This window comes from Octodon degus, unplaced genomic scaffold, assembly GCF_000260255.1.
Source record: "Octodon degus isolate 3935 unplaced genomic scaffold, OctDeg1.0 scaffold00089, whole genome shotgun sequence".
NCBI lineage: Eukaryota > Metazoa > Chordata > Mammalia > Rodentia > Octodontidae > Octodon > Octodon degus.
Genome location: NW_004524665.1, coordinates 10,179,160 through 10,199,568, shown reverse-complemented (window position 1 = coordinate 10,199,568; position 20,409 = coordinate 10,179,160). Strand labels below are relative to the sequence as shown.

General features: G+C 51.5%; 2 protein-coding genes across 5 annotated transcripts in view; one reads left to right on the top strand and one right to left on the bottom strand.

The window, feature by feature from the left end:
* Positions 1-18,526, bottom strand: part of Ppp1r7 (protein phosphatase 1 regulatory subunit 7) — a 20,235-nt gene extending 1,709 nt beyond the window's left edge. Inside the window, exons 1-10 of one of the 4 annotated variants that reach the window (XM_023722238.1) lie at positions 18,445-18,486; positions 15,940-16,001; positions 15,406-15,534; positions 11,246-11,301; positions 10,570-10,635; positions 9,955-10,085; positions 8,698-8,860; positions 7,363-7,479; positions 6,382-6,486; positions 3,285-3,371 (exon numbers count right to left, since the gene is read on the bottom strand). In XM_023722238.1, coding sequence (XP_023578006.1) covers positions 3,285-3,371; positions 6,382-6,486; positions 7,363-7,479; positions 8,698-8,860; positions 9,955-10,085; positions 10,570-10,635; positions 11,246-11,278 — 702 coding nt within the window. In that variant the 5' untranslated portion in view covers positions 11,279-11,301; positions 15,406-15,534; positions 15,940-16,001; positions 18,445-18,486. Of the gene's footprint in view, positions 1-3,284; positions 3,372-6,381; positions 6,487-7,362; positions 7,480-8,697; positions 8,861-9,954; positions 10,086-10,569; positions 10,636-11,245; positions 11,302-15,405; positions 15,535-15,939; positions 16,002-18,444 lie in introns of all 4 variants that reach the window. The other 3 variants (XM_004637365.2, XM_023722237.1, XM_004637366.2) reach the window with 3 other exon arrangements.
* A 384-nt stretch (positions 18,527-18,910) lies between these two features.
* Pask (PAS domain containing serine/threonine kinase) overlaps positions 18,911-20,409 on the top strand; it is a 28,355-nt gene continuing 26,856 nt past the window's right edge. The window contains exon 1 of the mRNA XM_023722239.1: positions 18,911-19,317. The gene's annotated coding sequence lies outside the window, so the exon portion shown is untranslated. The remainder of the gene's footprint in view (positions 19,318-20,409) is intronic.

Below are 20,409 nucleotides of genomic sequence, written 5' to 3'. Positions count from 1 at the left end.
GTGCTTTGCTAAGCTTGCTCTACGTAGGTGCTTTAGACCACTGAGCCATCTCACCAGCCCCCCCCCCCACCATTTGTTTTTGAAACAGGGTCTAAATTGTCCAGCCTAGCCTGAACTTGTAACCCTCCTGCCTCAGCCTCCCAGAGTACCGGGACTATAACTTGTGGCACCTATAGGTGTGCAGGTGTGCAGCCCTAGCAATGGGGTGCAGAGTTAGAGCAGCAGGCTCACAGCCCAGACCACTCAGAAGGGCCACACTGCCTAGTCTGCACATGCAGATCCTGTGCCAGGACAGGCTGCCAGTGGTAGCCTAGAGCACCGGCTGAAGCTGACATGATATGCATCCAGGCTTGCAGGGGCTGTGGCACGTGCAGGAACAGGCCCCCAGCTCGCAGCACATGCTGCAGGTAGCATCTGTCATCCACCCACCCATCCACTGCTTGTCTGCCATCTGTCCATCCATCCATCGCATCTCTACCACCCAGCAACCCATCAACCAACCATCTGTTTTAACAGCCAACCAATCTACAATCATCCACATCCACCACCAATTACCCGCTCTCATCTAGCAATCAACTGCCTATTACCTGGCCATACCCTATGCAGGCTGTCTCTGTCTCTCTCTCCTGCAGCCAAAGTGAGGAGGACTTTAAGAACAGAATGATAGGACTGGTGAGATGGCTCAGTGGTCTAAAGCACCTACTTAGAACAAGCTTAGCAAAACACAGGAACCACGGTTCAATCCCCAGCACCACATGCTAGCCAGCCCTGCCCCCTGGTGGGCTGAGCTGGCCACACACACACACACACACACACACACACACACAAATAAATAATTTAAAAAAAATAAAAATAAAATAAAATAAAAATTAAAAAAAAAACAAAACAAAACAGAATGATAGAACCTGTCTGCTGAGAAGTAAGAGTAAGGGGACAGAAGGACCCTGGGTCTGCATGTGCCCACTGGCGAAGTGACATTCGTAGCATTGGAAGACGGCAGGCATAGGCCCTCACTTGCTGCAAGGCACCCTTGTGGTCGAGCTAGTGGGCCTGACTGGCGAGGGCGCAGGACAGGTGGGGGGGACAGCAGCTGCTGGGGGGCGCTGCTAGAGCCAAGGACCAGGACAGGGGCAGCTCTGGATAGCGGAGCACTGCTAGAGCCGAGGGCCGGGACAGGGCAGCTCTGGACAGCGGAGCACTGCTAGAGCCGAGGGCCGGGACGGGGCAGCTCTGGGCAGCGGAGCGCTAAATTCTGGGGAAGGAAGTGAGGCCAACACAGTGCCAGGCGAGGACCACCAACAGCAGGCTTCAGGAAAGGTGGGCGGGATGGGGGGGCAAGTTCAGAAGATGCAAGTCCCCAAAGTTTTCCATACTGATTAAAGTCACAGCTGCACAAAGAGCTCAGCAAACTCTCCACATGTAAGAAGACAAAACACACTGTGGCATATTCAAGTTTCAAAAACCAAACAAAACAGTTTATTAAAAAGAACATTTAAAAAGCAGCCAGAGAGGGCGGGGGAGACAGCTCGGCAGTCTAAGCACCTGCCTGGCAAGCACAAGGACTTGGGTTTGATCCCCGGTAATACACGTGATGCGGGCCACCAAAACTGGACATGGCGGCACACACCTGCAATCCCAGCACTGGGAAGACTGAGGCAGGAGGATCACTATGAATCTAAGCTATGTAGTGAGACCCTGTACCAAATAAACAAATTAATTAATTAATAAAAGATTAAAAAAAAAAAAAAAAGCCAGCCAGAGGGCCAGGGATATAGTTGAGTGGCACGGCACCTGCGTGACAGGTTTGAGGTTATGAGTTTAATCCCAGTACCAGAGAAGAAAAGAGAAGCAGCCAGAAGGGAAAAGATAAGTTACACAAACAGGAATGACTGCAGACTTCTCAACAGAACAGACAAACCAGAGAACAATGGAGAAAGACTGCTCAAGTGCTTTCAAAAATTGCCATGTAGGATCGTACATCCATCAGAGCACCTTTCAAAAAGGGAAGTGCATTCTTGTAATCTCAGTACTCAAGAAGCTGAGGCAGGAGGACTGTTTCAAGTTTGAGACTAGCCTGGGCTACAAAGTGAGCTCAACGCCAGCCTGAACTACATACCAAGACCATGTCTCAAAAGGACAAAGGGAGGGGGCATGTTTTTCATACAACTCAGAGCTGATGAACTCTGAGTTTATAGTCGACTACATAACAAAAACATCACAATTCTTTGTGTGAAAAGGCAGAAACTCAATCTATGAAAACAAATGCAGAACACTATTGACTGTACACTAAGCGGGTTTTTGGGCTTGTGGATTTCTGTAAAGGGTGACTGACATGAGGATACTATCTGCTCCTATCTATGGACTCCCCTTTCTTGCTGTCTGGCCCGACCAGAGAGTCACTTCCGACCTCTCTGCAGCCAATGCCAACCTCCCCTTTGACTTTCAGAGCTCATCTCCCTGCCTGGGTGCCTCTGCCACCTGTCACTGTTTCTGGCCTACTCAGACATACTGTGTCACCTGACAAGCCTATGCCCAGCGTGCCCAGTGAGGGGAAAGGACATCTTCAGCGCAGCCGTGTACGCCCTAGGAAAGCTGGATGAGTGTGGACTTTGCTCAACACTTGGACTAGCCAAGTGAACCCAAGGTCAGTGCTCAGCTCACATCACAGGCTGCCAAGTGCCACATGACCTGTGTGCCACGTGCCCGGGGAAGCAAAGGTTCCCGGCAGAACCGCATCACTGGGGACTTCAGTCCAGCAGTCGTTCCCAACCCCTCACAGCAGCTGCACTTTGGGGTGTGCTGCCAGGGCGCATGCCACAACCCATCAAGGTGTCTTCTAGCACCCTGATGCTTCTCCCACCAGCCTGTATATATGCCCAGAGCCGCATCACAGCCATGGGATGGACATCTTGTAGATGCACCCTTCGGCATCTCTGGGATGTAGCTGTGCGCAAGTGTGCACCCTTCCTTGGAGGTAAGCGACAGTGTTAGGGCTGAGCCATGCACAGACTGGGCCTTTTGTTTATTCATCTGAGTCTACTGCAGCGCAGCCCCGGGCCTGGAATCGGGGTGGGCATGCCGCGATCCTGGCCAGCACCAGTAGCAGGTGCTGCTGTGTGGCTTGTGCAGAGGAGCAAGGGCACAGAAACACCCTGGCAATCCCCGGGCATGCCAAGCCTCCTCACGTGCTTGTCACACTGCATCAAGGTTCACAGGGTTAGAGGCCTTGGGTCAACAGGACCCATTTGGCTAAAGCACTATTGATCCCAAAGAATGAGACTTACCCAGAACTCCTGCAGCTCTGTTAGATGGCTGATATTTTCAATCTTTTTGATTCTATTTGATGCAATGTCCAACATTGTGAGTTTGTTCTAAAATAAGAAAATAAAGTTTCTCCTGGATTATCACAGTTTACCTGTGATTACATGACCATGCAGCATGTGACACGCTGAGCTCAGGGCTGCAGGGCAAGCCAGCCTCTGCCTTCAGGCTGACAATTGTGGGGAATATACTGAGTGCGTGTCACAAGATGTGTGACCACATGTCACCATCTATATGAGACTCCTCTCTTTATTAGGGCCAGGGAGCCTGGGGGTCAAGGAGGGTATGATGCTTCCCAGGCACATAGCATGGGGAGGAGGTGCCCAGTCCTCAGCCATCCTGACAGAGGCCCTCAGCCTTGGAGAGTCTACAGGAGAAAATCCTGGGAGGACAGGGTGCTGGGTAGGGCCACCTACAGCCCCACCAGGACCACAGCGATGGGTAGGAGGGGCCATGAATGGTCACTGAGGGCCACATCCTGGGCAGCTGAGAGCCTGCTGTGAAGACAGTGCTGCTCAGCAGGACTCATGTGTATGGCCTTCTCCTCAAGATGCCTTCAATATACTTCAGATGGCAAGCCTGGGAGGTTGCTTCAAAGCTTACAGTTTCAAGATCTAACCAGAAGAATTTCATGGTGGAAATTACATCTGCTGCAGCTCTTGCTATTTGCCTGTGTGTAACCACTAAGCAAGTTTTTCTAAACTCTTAAAGGAATCCCCCACTCTATACCCTCTGCACTTCTGAGGGTCCCCATCTTCTATTTTCAATGTGTTAGACTGAGAGTCAGGGTATGGTGTGTGACAGAGCGATCTCAGCTTTTAATTTTTTTTTTTTGGCGGAACCGGGGATTGAACTCAGGCCCTTGCGCTTGCAAGGGAAGCACTTATTCCACTGAGCCATCTCCCCAGCCCCATCTTCTATTTTCTACTGCATTCCTGGCATTCCCGTTCCAAGTCCTCCCATGTTTTAGAGGAAAGTTTACAAAGTCCTAGCAAAATAAAAATGAAAGCCACAGACACACATGATACCCAGCCAGTGGTGCCAGGACGCAAAGGCTCCATTAGCCACAGTTTCCACACCCACATTGTACCCAGCACAGGGCACAGATAGCTATGGGTGCAAGGGCCACCACACCGGGCAAGGTATAAAGTCACCATGCTGGAGGACGGGGAGATGGCTCAGTGGAATATGCGCTTCCCTGGCAAGTGCAAGGGCCTGAGTTCAATCCCTGGTTCTGCCAAAAAGAGAAAAAAAGTCACCATGCTGTCCCATGAGGCACGGTACAGGAACACTGAGCTGGGTCCTTCAAACAACCCTATCTCACTGCTTGCCACGTGTGCTCAAACTAGTGATGCTGTAGCGTGTCAGCAGTTCAGGAAGCCCAGGGAGGAGCCTTGGATACAGAGTGTGACAGCACGACTCTGTGCCTGTCCTGTGAGAGTCCCCTTCTGTGCAGTCCTGGAAGGAGGTGGGGTAGGCATGCTCTCAAAACAGGTCGGAATGGAGACTTGCGGGGTGCAAGGGGAGGTACAGTCCTGGGCACGTGCTGGCCACAGCACTGGCTGTCAGGCCGGGACCACAACCTCCGAGCTCAGGGACTCACGCACTCAGGACTCCCACTGTGGATTTTAGGAGGAGCCAGAGCTGTGAAAGTTCATCTAAAAGCAAACCAGTAACCTACTTATAAAAAGGAAAAGGAAAAGGAAAAGGAACGGGGCAGGTGGGCATCCTGGGCAGCCAAGTAGCACTGGGCAGGGTCGCAGTGTGGTCCACCGCACGGAAGGGGATAAGGCAGCAGCTCAGCAGACACTGTCATGGAACACTGTCACAGGACGTGGGGGAGCACTTCCTGGGGAGAGGGGCTGGGACAGTGTGCTTATTATATGGAAAAAGGACATTGCTTCCTTCCCTCCCACCACAAAAATACATTTTCAGTTAAGAACTAAGACTTGGAAGAAAGTGAAGTAAAATTTGATTTCTGATGGGAAAGAACTCCAGAGAAAACACGGTCACATTTGAGTATTACCATATGTAATTATGTGTAGTGCAATGCCTTTTTTTCTGTTGTTTCGGAGACCCAGGAATGAGCAGGTGTCCAACCACAATGGGGCACAGCACTCCTACAGCCACAGCTGTGCCGCAGCTCCTCTCCTTTGCCCAGGGGCTTGCTCTTCCTGCTGGCCCCACCTGGGCATGGACTCTGGAGGAGGAGCTGCCTGTGTGCCAACAGCACTGGATGCCTTCAGCAAGGTGCCCTGCTCCTGCTCCAGTGCCAGGGGTGCCGCTCATTTGCACTGGTGAACACTAACGTTTTTTTTGGTGGTACTGGGGATTGAACTCAGGACCCTGCGCTTGCCAGGCAAGCGCTTATTCTACTGAGTTATCTCCCTGGCCCAACACTAGTGTTTAAACTCTTAATTCAACTGCAACATTGGAGCAAAGTGACCAAACTTTCCACATGCAAATTCAGGTGGTGTTTTCTCTCAGAACAACATCCAAATGGTGACCAGGTCCTGGGGCTGAGGCACAAAGACTAAATCACTCTGTCCATGTTAACACAAGTGAGCCGTCTGGTTACCTTTGTTGGCAACTAAGCAAAACAGAGACAGAGAGACAGACAGACATAGAAAGAGAGAGAAGGAGGGAGAAAAGGAGAGAGAACAAAACAAAAACAAAAAAAGTGAAAGAGAAAAGGGACTTTATTCATCTTAATCCCTAGGTCGAATATAAGCAGGCTGAGGCGGAACCTGCTGTGCGAAGAGGCCCTGGGCCTGCCAAGGGCCCAAATTCTTTCTGAGCACCAGGTCTGGCAGCAAGAGAGCGTGGAGGCCTTCCAGCTCCAGGGAGGGCACCGAGGAGCAGGGCAGGAGGTGCAGTGGCCTACAAGTGGGGCAGCTGTGGACCTACCCTCTAAAGGGCAAGAGGGCTGCCCAGAGCTTTCCTGGGCCCACAGGCACAATGCCCAGGAGCAGCCCATGGACATGGCTGGCATCCCTCATACCCTCCCACTGCCCCCGGGACACAGTCCCAGCCCAGGAGCATACTCCCACCCAGTCTTACGTTGCTCTCCAGGCCCTCGATAACCTCGATGCCATTGTGGCTGAGGTACAGCTCCCGGAGGTTCACCAGGCTCTGCAGGCCCTCGATCTTCGTCAGCCGGTTGCTCTGCAAGACAGGAACCACATGTCAGGGCCACAGGAGGAGGGGGCTGGGGCTGCCAACCACCCTGAAGGACCCTGAGAACATGGCTTTCATCTGGAACCTACCAGAGCACGCGTGGGAAAGAGGGGACTAAATCTCCAAGTCTCCTCTACCAGGAGTAATTTGCGCACTGTTTTTGTTTCTCCAAGACAGAGTCTTGCTATATAGTTAAGGTGGGCCTTCAACTATGTAACCCAGGCTGGGCTTGAGCTCATGGTTATCCTCCTGTCTTGGCCTCCTAAGTGCAGGGATTACAAGGGCATGCCACCATACCTGGCTTACTTAAAACAACTCTAAAATGCCAAAATTACGGAATACTTTGAAATAAATACTCTTCTGTAGGATATTACCTCTTAAATTAGACCTAGAGAACTTTTTCAAAGCAGTCTGTGAAACATCTCCTTCACAAAGGAAAGGGATTTCCTTGTGTCCACTGGTCCTACCGGTGGCCAAAAGGACGTGCTACTCCCCAGGGCCCGGTCACAGGTCCCCACAGGTCTGATCTCATGAGATTCCTTCCAACAAGAGAGGGAACGTGAGCCTATGTGTCCAGCGTGCCCAGCGTCAGGTGAGCTTGCCCTTCTGCAGGTCCCGTGGCCAAAATTCACCCACCCACTCACCTCTCAAGGGGAAAAGGAACATGAACCAAAACAATGAAATTTAAAGAAATAGGCTATAAAAAGTTAATGGATTTTTGGTTGTGCACCTGTGTGCATGCTGATGTTTCCTTACTGATAGTGCGAACACATGGCCCCCAGGGATACACAACAGACAAGGACTGTGCTTAGCTGTGGTGGCTCCACCCCTGTGGCTTTGGGGCACGGGCTGGGAGGTCCATACCTGCATGCTCAGGACTGTCAGGTTGGTGAGGGCATCCAGGTTCTGGAGCTTAGTAATTTTGTTTTTTCCCAAAAACAAACTTTCAAGGTTGGTTAAAGTGTCAATATTTTCAATCGCCTGTGAAAATGACAGAAGAGCTATTACAAAGGTGCCCAGTGGCTATCCAGGTACAAGAGGCCCTAGGCCAGGAGCTGTCTGGACTTGACCTCTGGGATCCTGGGCAACTCTCTGATCTGCTCTGGACATTTCCAGCACCATGCCGCTTGGAAGTACAGTATGGAAGGCAGGAAGCTGGTTGGGGACCCTGGTCTGGCAGCCCAGGATCCTTCCAGTTTTCCAGGCCCAGGAGCTCTGCAGAACAGTCTGAAAACCCCAATTAGCGATCTCCCACATCCTTCCCTGAGGTAGCCGATCTATGTAGCCTACATAGTATGCACAGTACATAGCTGAGGCCTGTGGAGAGCATGGGACCTGGAAGCCCAAGACCCTCCCTGCACAGGGCCCACCCTATGGCTTCTTCTCCCTGCCTTCATTTAGGCCTCTTCCCAGCTTCCTCAGTGCCTTCCCCATGACAGGTCAGTCACTGTGGTGATCTAGCCTCGGTTTCCCTCCTGCTCTCAGAGGAAGCTGATGCTCACACGCAGAGGCTAGCCATGGAGGGAGTGGGGCTCACCTACCCGTCAACAGGGCTGGGCGCCCTTTGGAACCACAGCTGCGTTTGTATGTGATGAGCCTCCTGCAAGGGGACACTCTGCAGTGAGAAGCTGGGGTTCCCCTGGTTGTGACTGTGAGATCTCCAGCAATGAGCTAGAAGAGACTCTGCTGGGCCCAGCAGGACTAGCTTGGTGTGCTGTGTTTCTAGACCCCAAATGGAGGACACAAAGTGCTTGGCAACACCTGCTCCAGCTACTGAACAGGCTGTCAGCACAAAGACAGCACTGTGACCACAGTGAGGAGTCAGACATGGGTGTGTGGGGTCTTCTAGCCAACAGTCCTCATTTCTACCATGAGTACCTCCCTCGGCTTTGTCTGGTACGCTTGGTCAGTGGCAGGCCTGCTGAGACCTGAGATTCCACTCCACTTAGATGCCAGCAACTTTACAGTGGTCACAAATCACCAGTGATAGACCTCATCTTGCTTCTGTGGAAGCTTGGAGGCACAGGGCCTAGGCTGGTGGGCTCACTGCGGCATAGTAGTTAGGGATAGCTGGAGGCTGGGTAGGACTTGACGGAGGACAGGAGCCATCTGTGTGGCACACAGGCTAGATCTTGCTAAAGGGCACACACAGTATGAGCATGGCTGCTGCTGATCAGAGCCTGGCACCTTCACACCTACCCGGATTCGGTTGGATCCCAGCTCCAGCATCTGCAGCTGATGTAGGTTACTTAGGTTCTCAATTTTACTGATTTTATTATTGACCAAGAAGAGTTTTTTCAGCTGAGTCAATTTGTCAATCCCTTCAATAGTTCTCAACAGGTTAAAAGAAATATCCAGGATCCTAGTAATAAGCAAAACATTTTTTAAAAAATGAACACGAACTGCAGAGGCATCAGAATTTAACTCTCTTAGAGGTGGACTCCCTCCTAGGAAGTTGTAACTGTGGGGTAGGATCTGACCATAATCTGCCTCCACCGGCTCACAGGGAGTCCTGGGGCAGCACTCGGGCTCCCAGGCTATATGTGGGACATAAACCAAGTTTCATTCATCCCTGTGTCCACAGCATGACCTAGAGCCAGGAGTGGACACAGGAGGCACCTGAGATGTGCCGAGTTAATGAACAGTCAAGTGTGATGGCACATGCCTGTAATCCCTGCTTCTCAGATGCTACGCAGTAGGACTACAAATTGGAGACCAGCCTGGGCAACTTGGTGAGAACTGTCTCAGAAAAAGAGGACTGGGCTGCAGCTTAAAGGTGGAGCAGTTCCCTAGCACGCGAAGCCCTGCATTCATCCCTAGTATAGTACTGAGGAAAAATAATCAATAAGACAGGAATATTAATCCAAATTATCATTCTTGGTAGTACTGGGGACAGAACCCAGAGCCTCACACTTGCTGGGGGAACCACTCCATACTTGTATAAGCGTAGTCCTTTTTGTTCCTGCAGAACTGCAAACTGAACCCAGAGTTTTCACTCTGAGCTATGGGCCTGATCTTATTTGTTTTGTATTTTGAGACAGGTTCTCACCAAATCAGTAAGTTGTCCAGGCAAGGCTCGATCCTTCTGCCCCAGCTTTCCACAGAATGGAGACTGTAAGGATGTACCACCACGGCTGCTCCTACTGTTCTGCAGCAGGGGATGGTTACACTGCTCAGCATTTGAACTTGTGATATTTTGCCTCAGCCTTCTGAGTAGCTGGGGCTATAGGAATGTGCCATCATACCTGGCTTCTTCCTGATTTTGTAACCAACCAGAGGAGAACCTAGCCGGAAGCCCTGCTTCAGCCCTCTAAGCAAGACTGTCCAGAAACCTGAGAGCCAGATGTGGTACAGGATAGGTGGCAGGGTCAGCCTCAGGCTGGCCAGAGCCAGAAGGGAGGGCTTCAGGGAGCCTAGCCACCCCCGCCCAGTTGTCCCCTTGGCCTCCCCACTCACTCCAACTCAGTCAGCGCCTCCAGGTTCTCGATCTTTTTGATCTGGTTATCGTAGAGATCCAGCTCACGGAGGCTCTGCAACTCCTCTAGGTTTTCAATGCACTTAATTAAGTTCTGGCGGAGGCAGAGAGTCTGGGGATGGAAGAAGATGGTTGGCATGAGCTAGGGAGGGACAAAGGGCTCATCTTTTGTGGGGAGATGTCTTTATTCTTTGTCCCTAAGAGGCAGGAACAAGGCATGTAGCTGTTGCCACTCTGTCCCACTCAAGAAAAGAAAGAGGCCCGAAAGGAGGACCCTTGAGGGCAGTGAGGATTTGGGCAGGCCTGGGAGGGCCACACCCTGGCAGAACCCAAGAACCATCCTTGACTCAGAGCTGAGAAGCAAACCCAGATGCAGAGCACCACTACCTGGTAGGCGTCTACCTGGCACCCCACCTTGAGGCTGGCTGAGCTCCAGGAGACCCCTGAGCTCCCCAAGCCCCTACTCTATCCCATACACACAGGGATGCATGGCAGAGTCCCCGTGCAGGACAGTGCCTTGCACAGGATGAGGATGAGGACAAGGACCACACACGATCTCTGAGTCACCTTCTGTGCAAGGACAGAATCCCTCTCACCTTCACCTTCTTTAGCACTTCAAAGCCTTCGATTTTCCCAATTCGATAGTGATTCAGATCCACATCCTGAAACCCAGAGGAAACAAGTGCTGAGGCCTGTTCCCTGGAGCAGGAGCCATGCAGGATGACTATGGTGGTAGAGGGAGGGGGAAGGGGGGAGACGGGTCAGCCAGATCACGCCTGTGACAAGAAGTGTCAGTGTCACAGGGAGAGCTGGCAGACGCTCTTGGGGATAGCTGTGCCTTGTATTCATTTTGTATAAATGATTGTGGCAGCTTTCTTTTGCCTGCCACTCCCTAAGCACAAAAGCAAACTCCACGTACAGGCACTGTTCTGTGACCATCAGATCTCGCAATGGGCTCCGGAAAGGATCTCAGCCAGGTATCATCAGGCCCAGCCACTAGCTACACACACAACTGACCCCTCGGAGCTGGAGACAGGAAGGCCCAGGACAGAGACATGACATGGACCCACAGATGTGATTTATGAGCTTGCTGGTCTGCACATATTTCAATCACTGGGATTAAAAACAGCAAGAATACAGAGACTGACCCAACCAAGGGAAGCTGAGGCAATCTTTCTAGGGGAATCACTCATCTATCACCTTCATGAAAGATAACCTGATGGTGAGGGGCCCGTCATCATACACCGAGCTGGGTAGAGCAAGTGGTATTACCTCTGCATCTCGGTCCAGGCTAATGGTTTCCATGTCCACAGCCAGCTCATGTTCCTCTGAAAAAAGGATGAGGGAGAAAGCTCAGGACTCTCAAAGGAGGCAGCAGAGCCAGGTCTGAGATTTGGCAGGTGGTGCCCACCTGCCAGAACTTGACAAAGGTGATGCTTCGAGTAGTCTCAGCTTTCTGAATTCATCTATGGGCAAAGGTTTCTAAACTTCTACCTGTGCCTCTGAGCTTCGGAGGAAGGGCAGCTTACAGCCACTGGCAGAAAGGAGGGCAAGGAGGCTGGCTCTGCATGGTGAGACCAGTCCCTGCCAGGAAGCACCACTTCGAGGCTGCAAGCTGCCCTCCCGTTTTCTCTTTCTTGTCTGTGGCAATAAATCAAGCCATCTGAACACAGATCATGCTGGGCAGATCACATGTTCGGGGATGTGCCTTTTACCGTGGTGGAAGGTGGTCCACCATCTACAAATGCTTTTCTCTGCAATAGGCAAAATACAATGACACATAGCTCCACAGATAAGATCAAAGAGCCCTGATGAATAATTTAAGCACATTTCTCAACTGGAAGACTGGTGAACTAGTTCAGGTGCAGAGGCCCACTGCAATGTCACAGGACTCTCCCCTCAGAGCAGCTTCCTCTGGCAGAGGGCTCAGTGTCTCGCCAGCAACCCCTCCCTCACATTTCACACATGCGTACAGGCGCATGGTACACATGCATGTGCACACACCCTTACCACACTGTCCTTTCTTTTTTTAAAAAATGTATTTGGTATAGGGTCTACTATCCAACTCATAGTGATCTTCCTGTTTTCAGCCTCCCCAGTGCTGGGATTACAGGTATGCACCATCACACCTGCTCTCGGTGCCTGGTTCAGAGTGCCCAGGGGGGCAGGGCCAGTGTGGCACGTGGTGCCGGGGACTGGATCCTGGTGCCTGCACTTGCCGAAGCAGGCACTTAGTTCACTGAGCTGTCTTACGAGCTCCCTTACCATACTTTAAGAGAGCACTTTCTCCATATCATCAAATATCTAGCAACTGCTCACATTTCCCAAATTTCTTCTACTTTTTTTCTTGTTTGCTTGAGGTAAGATGCAAACAAGATTATATATTGTGAGTGGATATTTTTCTTTGTTTTGGAGAGAGAGCCTCACCGTGTAATTCAGATGAGGCTTGAATTCATTATATAGCCCAGGGTGGTCATAAAATTGAAGTGACCCTCCTCCCTCATCCTCCTAAAAGCTAGGACACAGGCCATCCTACTTGGGTGACCTACATGGTCATCTTTAGGGCCCCTTTCCCCTAGCAACTCTTTGTTGGCAGAAAGTGCTTCTCTCAGTCTGGGTTTAGAATTGTTCCCAGGATGCTTTCTTTTCTGCCTTTCCTGGATGCTGGTTGTCACTGTGAGGACTGTACTGAGGCTTTTCTGTGTCTGTCCCACAGGTGAGCCCAGTTCCTGTCAGGAAGGGACTGTAGGCCTCAGAGAGCACCAGCTTAGCCAAATAGTGTGGTCCTGCTTGGCCAATCCCTTCACTACTTTTCACAATGACTTTTTTATAATGATTAACAGTGGCCAGGCCGGGGAGGTAGCTCAGTAGAATAAGGGCTTGCCTGGCAAGCACAAGGACCTGAGTTTAATTCTTGGTATCACAAAACAAAACAAAACAGTGGCCACTTTAAAAAAAGTTTATACAGGGTACCAACCAACCTAGGACTTGAACAAAAGAAAGTGGGAAAAAACAAGAGACAGGCCCTCATCCTCAGCATTGACTCACTGTCCTGGAGCTCAGGATGCTGCAGTCAGTGGCCCTACAATTAAGCCATGTGGTGCCCAACCAGACACCTAGAGACAAAAGAGGACACCATAGAAAGAGGCCTCAGCCAGAGGTGGGCCAGGGGCTGTCCTGTCCCCTTCTGAGATACCAGTGAAACCTAGAGGAAATATACTGGCCAGAACACCCTTCCAAAATTATATTTTAAAAATAAGTTAAAGTAAATAAGTTAGAGGTAAACAGTAAACATATTTAAACTTGTTTTGCTTAAAAGTAAAATGGGCAGGGTGTGGTGGCACAGGCCTCTAATTCCAGCACTGGGGGTAGGGGAACAGAGGCAGGGTTGCTCTGAGTTTGGGGCCAGTCTGGGCTACAAAGTTAGTTCAAGGCAGCCTGAACTGCAGTGTAACCCTGTCTCAAAACATCCAGAAAAAAAAAAAAAAGAAAAGAAAATGTAACTAAGGACTAGCAGGGGCTGGTGAGATGGCTCAGTGGTCTAAAGCACCTACTTGGAACAAGCTTAGCAAAGCACAGGGACCGCGGTTCAATCCCCCAGCACCACATGCCAGCCAGCGCCACCCCCTGGTGGGCTGAGCTGGCCACACACACACACACACACACACACACACATAAATAAATAAAATTAAAAAAAAAAAACCCAAAAACAAACAAACAAAAAAAACTAAGGACTAGCAGGAGTCAGTCCATTTCTCAAACATCAGAAATGTGAGATCTCTCTAGAACCTACTGCCTGGAGGACAGAACCTAGAATTCAGACAGCTGTGCTTGGCCAGAAGGGCCCTGCAGCAAGTGTCCTCAGGCAAGTGCTGAGAATTTCTTCCTTTAGCCACGAGTAGCAGTGCTCCAGGGTGACACCACCAGACAAGGGACTGAAGTGAGCCTGCCCCTCTGAGCCCCCAGGGCACCCCATGCCTGATCCTCAAAGACTCGCAGGACAGATCTGAGCCTGCCCCCGACTGCACCAGAGAGCAACAGTGCCCATGCCCTCACCCACCCCTGGCATTTCTCGAACACCAATTCGGAGATTCCAAACTAAATGTGAAGGGTGCTTCTGAGCCTCCTTCCCTTTAAAATTTGGTTGCCATAGTTACCAATCATCCCTGCTGGCGCAGGAGGCACAGTGCTATTTTAAAAATTAGCTCTTTTTTTTTTTTTTTTTAAGAAACTTATTTTTATAAGGGTAGTGCATAATTACAAATATCTGAAAAATTCATACACTGTACAAATCTGGAAAATGCAGAGCCTTTAAGCATGCTAGTCTGCCGAGCAAGCACTCTCTACTTGAGCTATGTTCCCAGCCCCTTTTCAATTTTGAGACAGTCTCCTTAAATTGTGCAGGTTGTGGTTCTCCTGCCTTGGCCTCCTGAGTAGCTGGAATTAAGACACACATCATCGTGCTTAGCTTTCTTCTTCTTCTTTTTTTTTTTAATCTCTTTAGTGCATTTAAACTGCATATTCTTACTTTTTTAACTAAAGATTTTAGCTGCATATATTTAGAAATTTGCTGTTAAAAAAACCCTCTAATAATCCTTGGATATCCTTCTGTGTGCACTTGATTCCTCTCATTCTTTTTCATGTAAATTTCCCCCCGTGGCTGGGTATGAATTTATAACCCTTCTGCCTCAGCCTCTGAGAATGCTGGGCTTACAGGTACCTGCCTGTCTTAAAAAGTGATTTTCTAAGCAAACAGACAAAAAGGTATGAGTCATCAATGGAGAGGTTGAAACTGTCTTAAAAGATATACTTAAATCAGGCTACAGAATGGCGGAGCAGGATTTGAAAGGACTGCTGGAAGGCACTAAGCATTACTCTCACTGCAGCAACATGCAGAGGCAGGGTCACCAGCCGCCCTATTTCATTTCAACTCTTTCTTTCTGAACACAGGCCGAAGACTACTTTCTTTCTTTCTTTTTTTTTAAACTTTGTGCAGGGTCTCACTACGCAGCTTGGATTCATAGTCAGTCTCCTGTTTTTAGCTTCCCAGCACTGGGATTACAGGCATGTGCCACCATGCCTGGACTACGTCGCTGGTTCAGCATGTCTTGGGATGGGGCCAGTGTGGCATGTGGTACCAGGGATCATCAGAAGACTCATTTTCTGCTTCTGTCTCAGATGACACACTCACGCCAAGCCACCAGCAGCACTACTGGCCTTCAGTGGAAGTGAGCAAAACTGCACTGATAAGTGCCATAGGCACATCCGTGGGGAGGAGCCCTCTAGGAAGAAGCTGTGCCTGGAAAGCACACCCTCCTGGCCCACAGAGGGCTTCTGAGGAGCAGCAGGGCCTTTTCTGGAGCCGACATAGCACCCTATCGGCCTGGCACACTACTCTCTGGGTGGGGTGGAGGCTCTCAACAGCAGGGTACCTTCTGGGTCCTCCTCACCCCGCTCCACTCCATCCTTCAGGCTCTGCTCACTGAGGTCTGCCACGATGCCACTGGTGTGCTTCTTCCCCTCCTCGTCACCCGACTCTTCAGACTCGACCCGCCTGTCAACTGAACCCACACATGTCAGTAAGAATGCCATCTCCTTTGTGTGACTCTGAGGAGCACACAACAAACTAACACACAGCTGTGAGTCAGCAAGACTTTGCTTAGAAATGGTGGCCAGATTGACTACATGAACACCTGAATGTCCTCTGTTCCAGCACCACCTGAAGCACAGAGTGGCAGGGACAATTGGGGGCACAGCCCAGAGGCTGCATGGACATCCAGGTGAGCAACACACTGTCCCCATCCTCCATGAGCTGGGGGAGAACTGCCGGGTATTCTGAAAGCCCTGGGATGCTCCGTGATCACAGGCGGTAGGGGGCACCACGTGGTGTGGGGCCTCCTGGGTGATTTTCAAGTTTGGCTTGGCATCCACCTCACAGGGGGCACGGCGATCTTCCCGCCACATACCTTCATCCACGCTCCACTATCCATTTGGCCAAGAAAACCAGCCAAGTTCACAGGCCCATGTTCTGAAAGAAATCAAGACTAACTCGAATCAGACTGTGGGCAGGAAGGAGCTTAATGAAAAAGAAGAATGTGCCAAGAGTGCCAATGCCCCTCATGAAAGTTACTAATGTCAAAGGTCACTGGACACAATGTTATAAATCAAAGCTTTCAAAGGCTGGTAAAGAAATATCTGAGTTAATGAATAAGGCAGTACTAAACATGGGAGGCTGGTAAAAGTTCTTTGGTAAGGCTATTAAGTAATTATCTTTTTTTCTTTTTTCTTTTTTTGGTGGAACTGGGGATTGAACTCAGACCCTTACGCTTGCCAGGGAAGCGCATATTCCACTGAGCCATCTCCCCGGCCTGTAATTATCTTTTTTCATAATTTCTGGTGAGTTCTTTGGAAGTCTGTCTGGAAGGCTGGAGACACTAGTACATTACTTAGAACTACCAACCACCAGGAAAGCATTTTCCTTCTAGATTTCTGCTACCCTACAAGGAGGTGTACCCCTTGAAAGGAAAAATTCCAAATGTCTTTGTGTTTCTTTTTCTATCTAGCAAAGCACACCCAGGAAAGGAGTGTTGGGTAAAACAAATCCTTCTAAAATACACCTCCACAATCTCCAAATCTATTCCTTTTTCCTGACCCGGCTTGGCTATTTATTACCTGAAGCCCACATTCCTGCCTTGCCTGGTCACTAGCCTCTCTGTGATCTCGCTTGCCTTGTTTAATTTATTCTCCCAGCACCACAGAATTTGATTTGCTGCTAAAGCTAAATCTGATCTGTGTTTCCAAAAATATTTCTGAAATGCCAATGGCTCTTCTGAGTATGCATCTTGCCTCTAGAGACACAGTTCTGGCCCATAACTTTCTTTTCCAAGCCTCAGTCCTCTCATCTATAGAAAGGCATTAACAGCAGCACCTGTATGTTAGGAAACTACTGTCAGGATTAGGTTAGAAAAGGCACAGGAGCAGTCAGCACATGCATGACACAAGGGAGAATTTGGTAAATGAGTCACACCAGGCACAGAGTTCTCTGTCATGTAGGTTCAGGGAGCACAGGTTCTGGGCCTGGATCCCACCACTCCACAGGACGGAGAGGATGGGCAGCCAGCACACAATCTGCACTGCTGTCCTGAGGGCAGCACTGCTGCAGATAAGCATGCAAGCTGTCTGTGGGGCTCCGGGTGTGATGGGCTGGCAAAGGGGAGAGAAAGCTATCACAGAAGAGGGAATGGCTGAGTTAAGGTACTGGCAGTGGGAAGTGAGGTAGTGTTGGTTTGGAGCTACTGAAACAGTGGAAGTGCCAGATCTGCAAAAGACCTGTGGGAGTGGAAGAGAGACAAGCCTGGCTTTGTGTTTTCCCTTTGTAAGGAAATGGAGACAACTAAGGAAGGAAATGTGGGAAGAGGGGCATAGGAAGAGGGATTTCCTCCCTTAAAAGATACAAGGATATCAACGTCCGTGACCCTGTGTGTGATGCTCCCTGCCAGGCCCTCCTTGGCCACTTGGAGCCTCACTGGCCACTCATCATACATGACTGTCACTCCTGGCAAGCTCCTTCAAATCCTTTGCCTGTGACTAGGTTTCCATTATTTGCAATAATATTTGATTACACCTGCCCCCACATCCTCCCTTCTTATCCCCAGCTTGGCTGACAGCTAGTGCTTCATCAAGACCCAGCAGAGCCACCAGCACCACCTCAAGGCACCCAGCCACAGCTTTTGCACTCGCTCTCCTAACTCCATATTCTTCTTCCCCAGAATTTTTCACAGGAAGCAGTGGCTGCTATTCTGGGGGTTTGTGCCACTCAAACACTGTAGCTACAAACATTTAAGTGCTCACAGACAGGACTGACTTCCACTGGGGACAGGTATGCTTACGCATGAGTCTTTACATGCGTCTAACAAACACGCATATACGTAAATAAGCAAATGAGCATAGATATACATATAATACATACACGTGCATACAAATATATAACAATATAATAATTCCAATATGTGGAAGGGGTGTTAAGACATCTGGAAGAAGTCTTCTAGGGACTGCAGCCTGGCAACCAGGCAAGACCTTGCATAACTCAACCTCCGGCGCTCCTCGTCATCCCCGCGCCGCAACCCATTCGCTTCCCACAGCGGACCCTTCTCCGCCCCCGCCTCGCGAATAAGCAGCAAACTCCGCAGGTCTCTGCGCCAGGTGCCTCAGTTTCCCCTCCCCAACTGTCAATCTCCCGCATTCTGGGGTGGTCCCCGCGGGCCCGCCTCCGGCCGGCTGGAACAGCACCCTCCCGTCTCCTCCACGGGCGAGGTTCCCGGGCCAAGCCGCCCCCGCCCCGCCAAGCCAGAGGACAGGCATCGGGGCTCGGCCGCCGTGGCTGTGGGCGGGCCGCCGAGGCCTTCCCGGGCAAGGGGTCCAGCGCGCTCGCCTTCCCCAGCCGCCGTCCCGGACGCCCGCAGGCCGCTCACCCTCCATCATCTCCTGCGACTGTTGCTGCCCCGCGCCGCGCTCCGCCGCCATATTGGCTGCTCTTCCCTTTCCGGAGTCCGTCGCCTCAGGGCTCTCAGCCAATCGCAGGTCCCGGCTGCGAGCCGGCCAGCCAATGGGGCCCGGCGGAGGCTCGGGCCTGCGCGCGGAGCGGCAGCAGCGCCTCACGGGAGTCGGAGTTCTCCCCGCGGCGCGCCTGGGGCTGGCCGCGCCGGGCCGTGAGGTGGAAGAAGCGCGCGGGCGCGCGTCGGTAGCGACCCGGCGGCGGGGTGGCGGAAAGGCCGCGGCCGGGCCATCTCTCCGTGCGCTCCGGAGGAGTCAGTTGCGCGTGCATCTCCGACCTCGGCGTCCCGCTGCTGTGTGTGTGTGTGTGTGTGTGGCCGACGGGCCGACGGGCGCCAGGAGCACCCGCTTTCCTCGGCCTCCGAGCGCGGATTTACCTGAGAAGGGCCACCTTCAGGGCGGGACGGCTCCGGGCTCTCGCTGGTCGCGCTCAGCCCACGGCTGGCGCTGTTTTTTACTTTTGATGTGGCAGCCGCTCGGCGAGCTGTGCGCCTGTCACCGTCTGTCCTTCGGCGGGAGGAAAACGCGTCCCAGGACCGGGGGAACGGGAACGGGGAGGAGGCGGTGCTGAGGTTTGTGACTGTTCTGAGGCACCGTAGGGGGCGTCCGGTGCGTCCTTGGTAACCGTTCGCGCGGGTGCTCCGAGTCCCACCCACAGGTGCTCGTGGTTGGCCCACATTACCTGTCAATCGTGACAAGTTGCTCTTCGATTGGCCCGTGGGCTAGAAGCGCGAATTGGTCCTCCCCACCTTGCGGAGCGAGCTCTGCGCTGCGACCCTCCGCAGCTACAGGTGAGGCACTGGCGCTGCGGAGAGCAGACCCGGACTGCGGGTGGCCCGCATGCCCGGCCGAGGGAACCTGTCCCCGGCCTCCTGGCCCGAGGGGCTGCCGCTGCTCCGGGCACCAGGCGGTGGTCCCTGGCGCGGTGGAGGCTGCCTGCGATTGCAGCACTCTCGCCTGAATTTAACCTTTCGCAGTTTGTCCATCCAGTCACCGACATCTGACGGAAAGGCTCTAAGAGAGCCCAAGGTCCTGCGCGCGGTTGCAGGCGGCCCGCGCCCGCCGAGAAGCGAGAGCTGCGGCGCCTGTGGCTGCTTCCGCGCCCCTGCTGGGAGCCCCTCGCGCGGGCTTTGGCCGTAACCTTTTCTTCGCTGATTTTTCTTTTGCCTGAGCTAAACTTGAAATGCTGTGTTGACACCTTTCGCTTTACCTTCCGCGTCTCCACACGCAGCAAATCCAGTTAGTTCTATGCAGACTTTTCTTTTATTGGTCCTTCCCTTCATCTTTCTACCATCGTCTTGAGGACAACACAGTTTGGGGCCTGGGTAACCTTTACTTTTCTCCTTGTCCCATGTTTGCACCTACATTGCCCTGGAATGATCTTTGCCAAATGCATGTCCGGCCTTTTTTAAACTTTTGAGTTCTTTAACGTTAATCTTAGGGATTAAAAAATCCAAATTTAAAGAAGGAGAAATTGAGTAACTCGGAGGAAAGGAAACTTGAGATGCTGTCAGGTCTTCCTGAGATTTGGAGTAATCCCCACTCACGGGCACTGAGAGTCTGTAACAACAGAACGGGCCTGCGTCGGGCTCTTGGGGGTTCTGTGTGCTTCTTTGGGTTGCCACCTGCTCGCTTGCATCCTCCCCCCTCTGCAGAGGGCGCCTCTGGGAACATCTGGGAGGAGCCCCTTGTATCCCTGCTTCACTAAGAAGCCCTCATGGGGCCTGGGAGATGACTCAGTGAAATAAGCGCTTCCCTGGCAAGCGCAAGGGCCTGAGTTCAATCCCTGGTTCCGCCAAAAAAAAAAGTCCTGATGGATGGGTTCTTTTTTTTTTTTTTTTAATTTTATTTATTTATTTATTTGTGTGTGTGTGGCCAGCTCA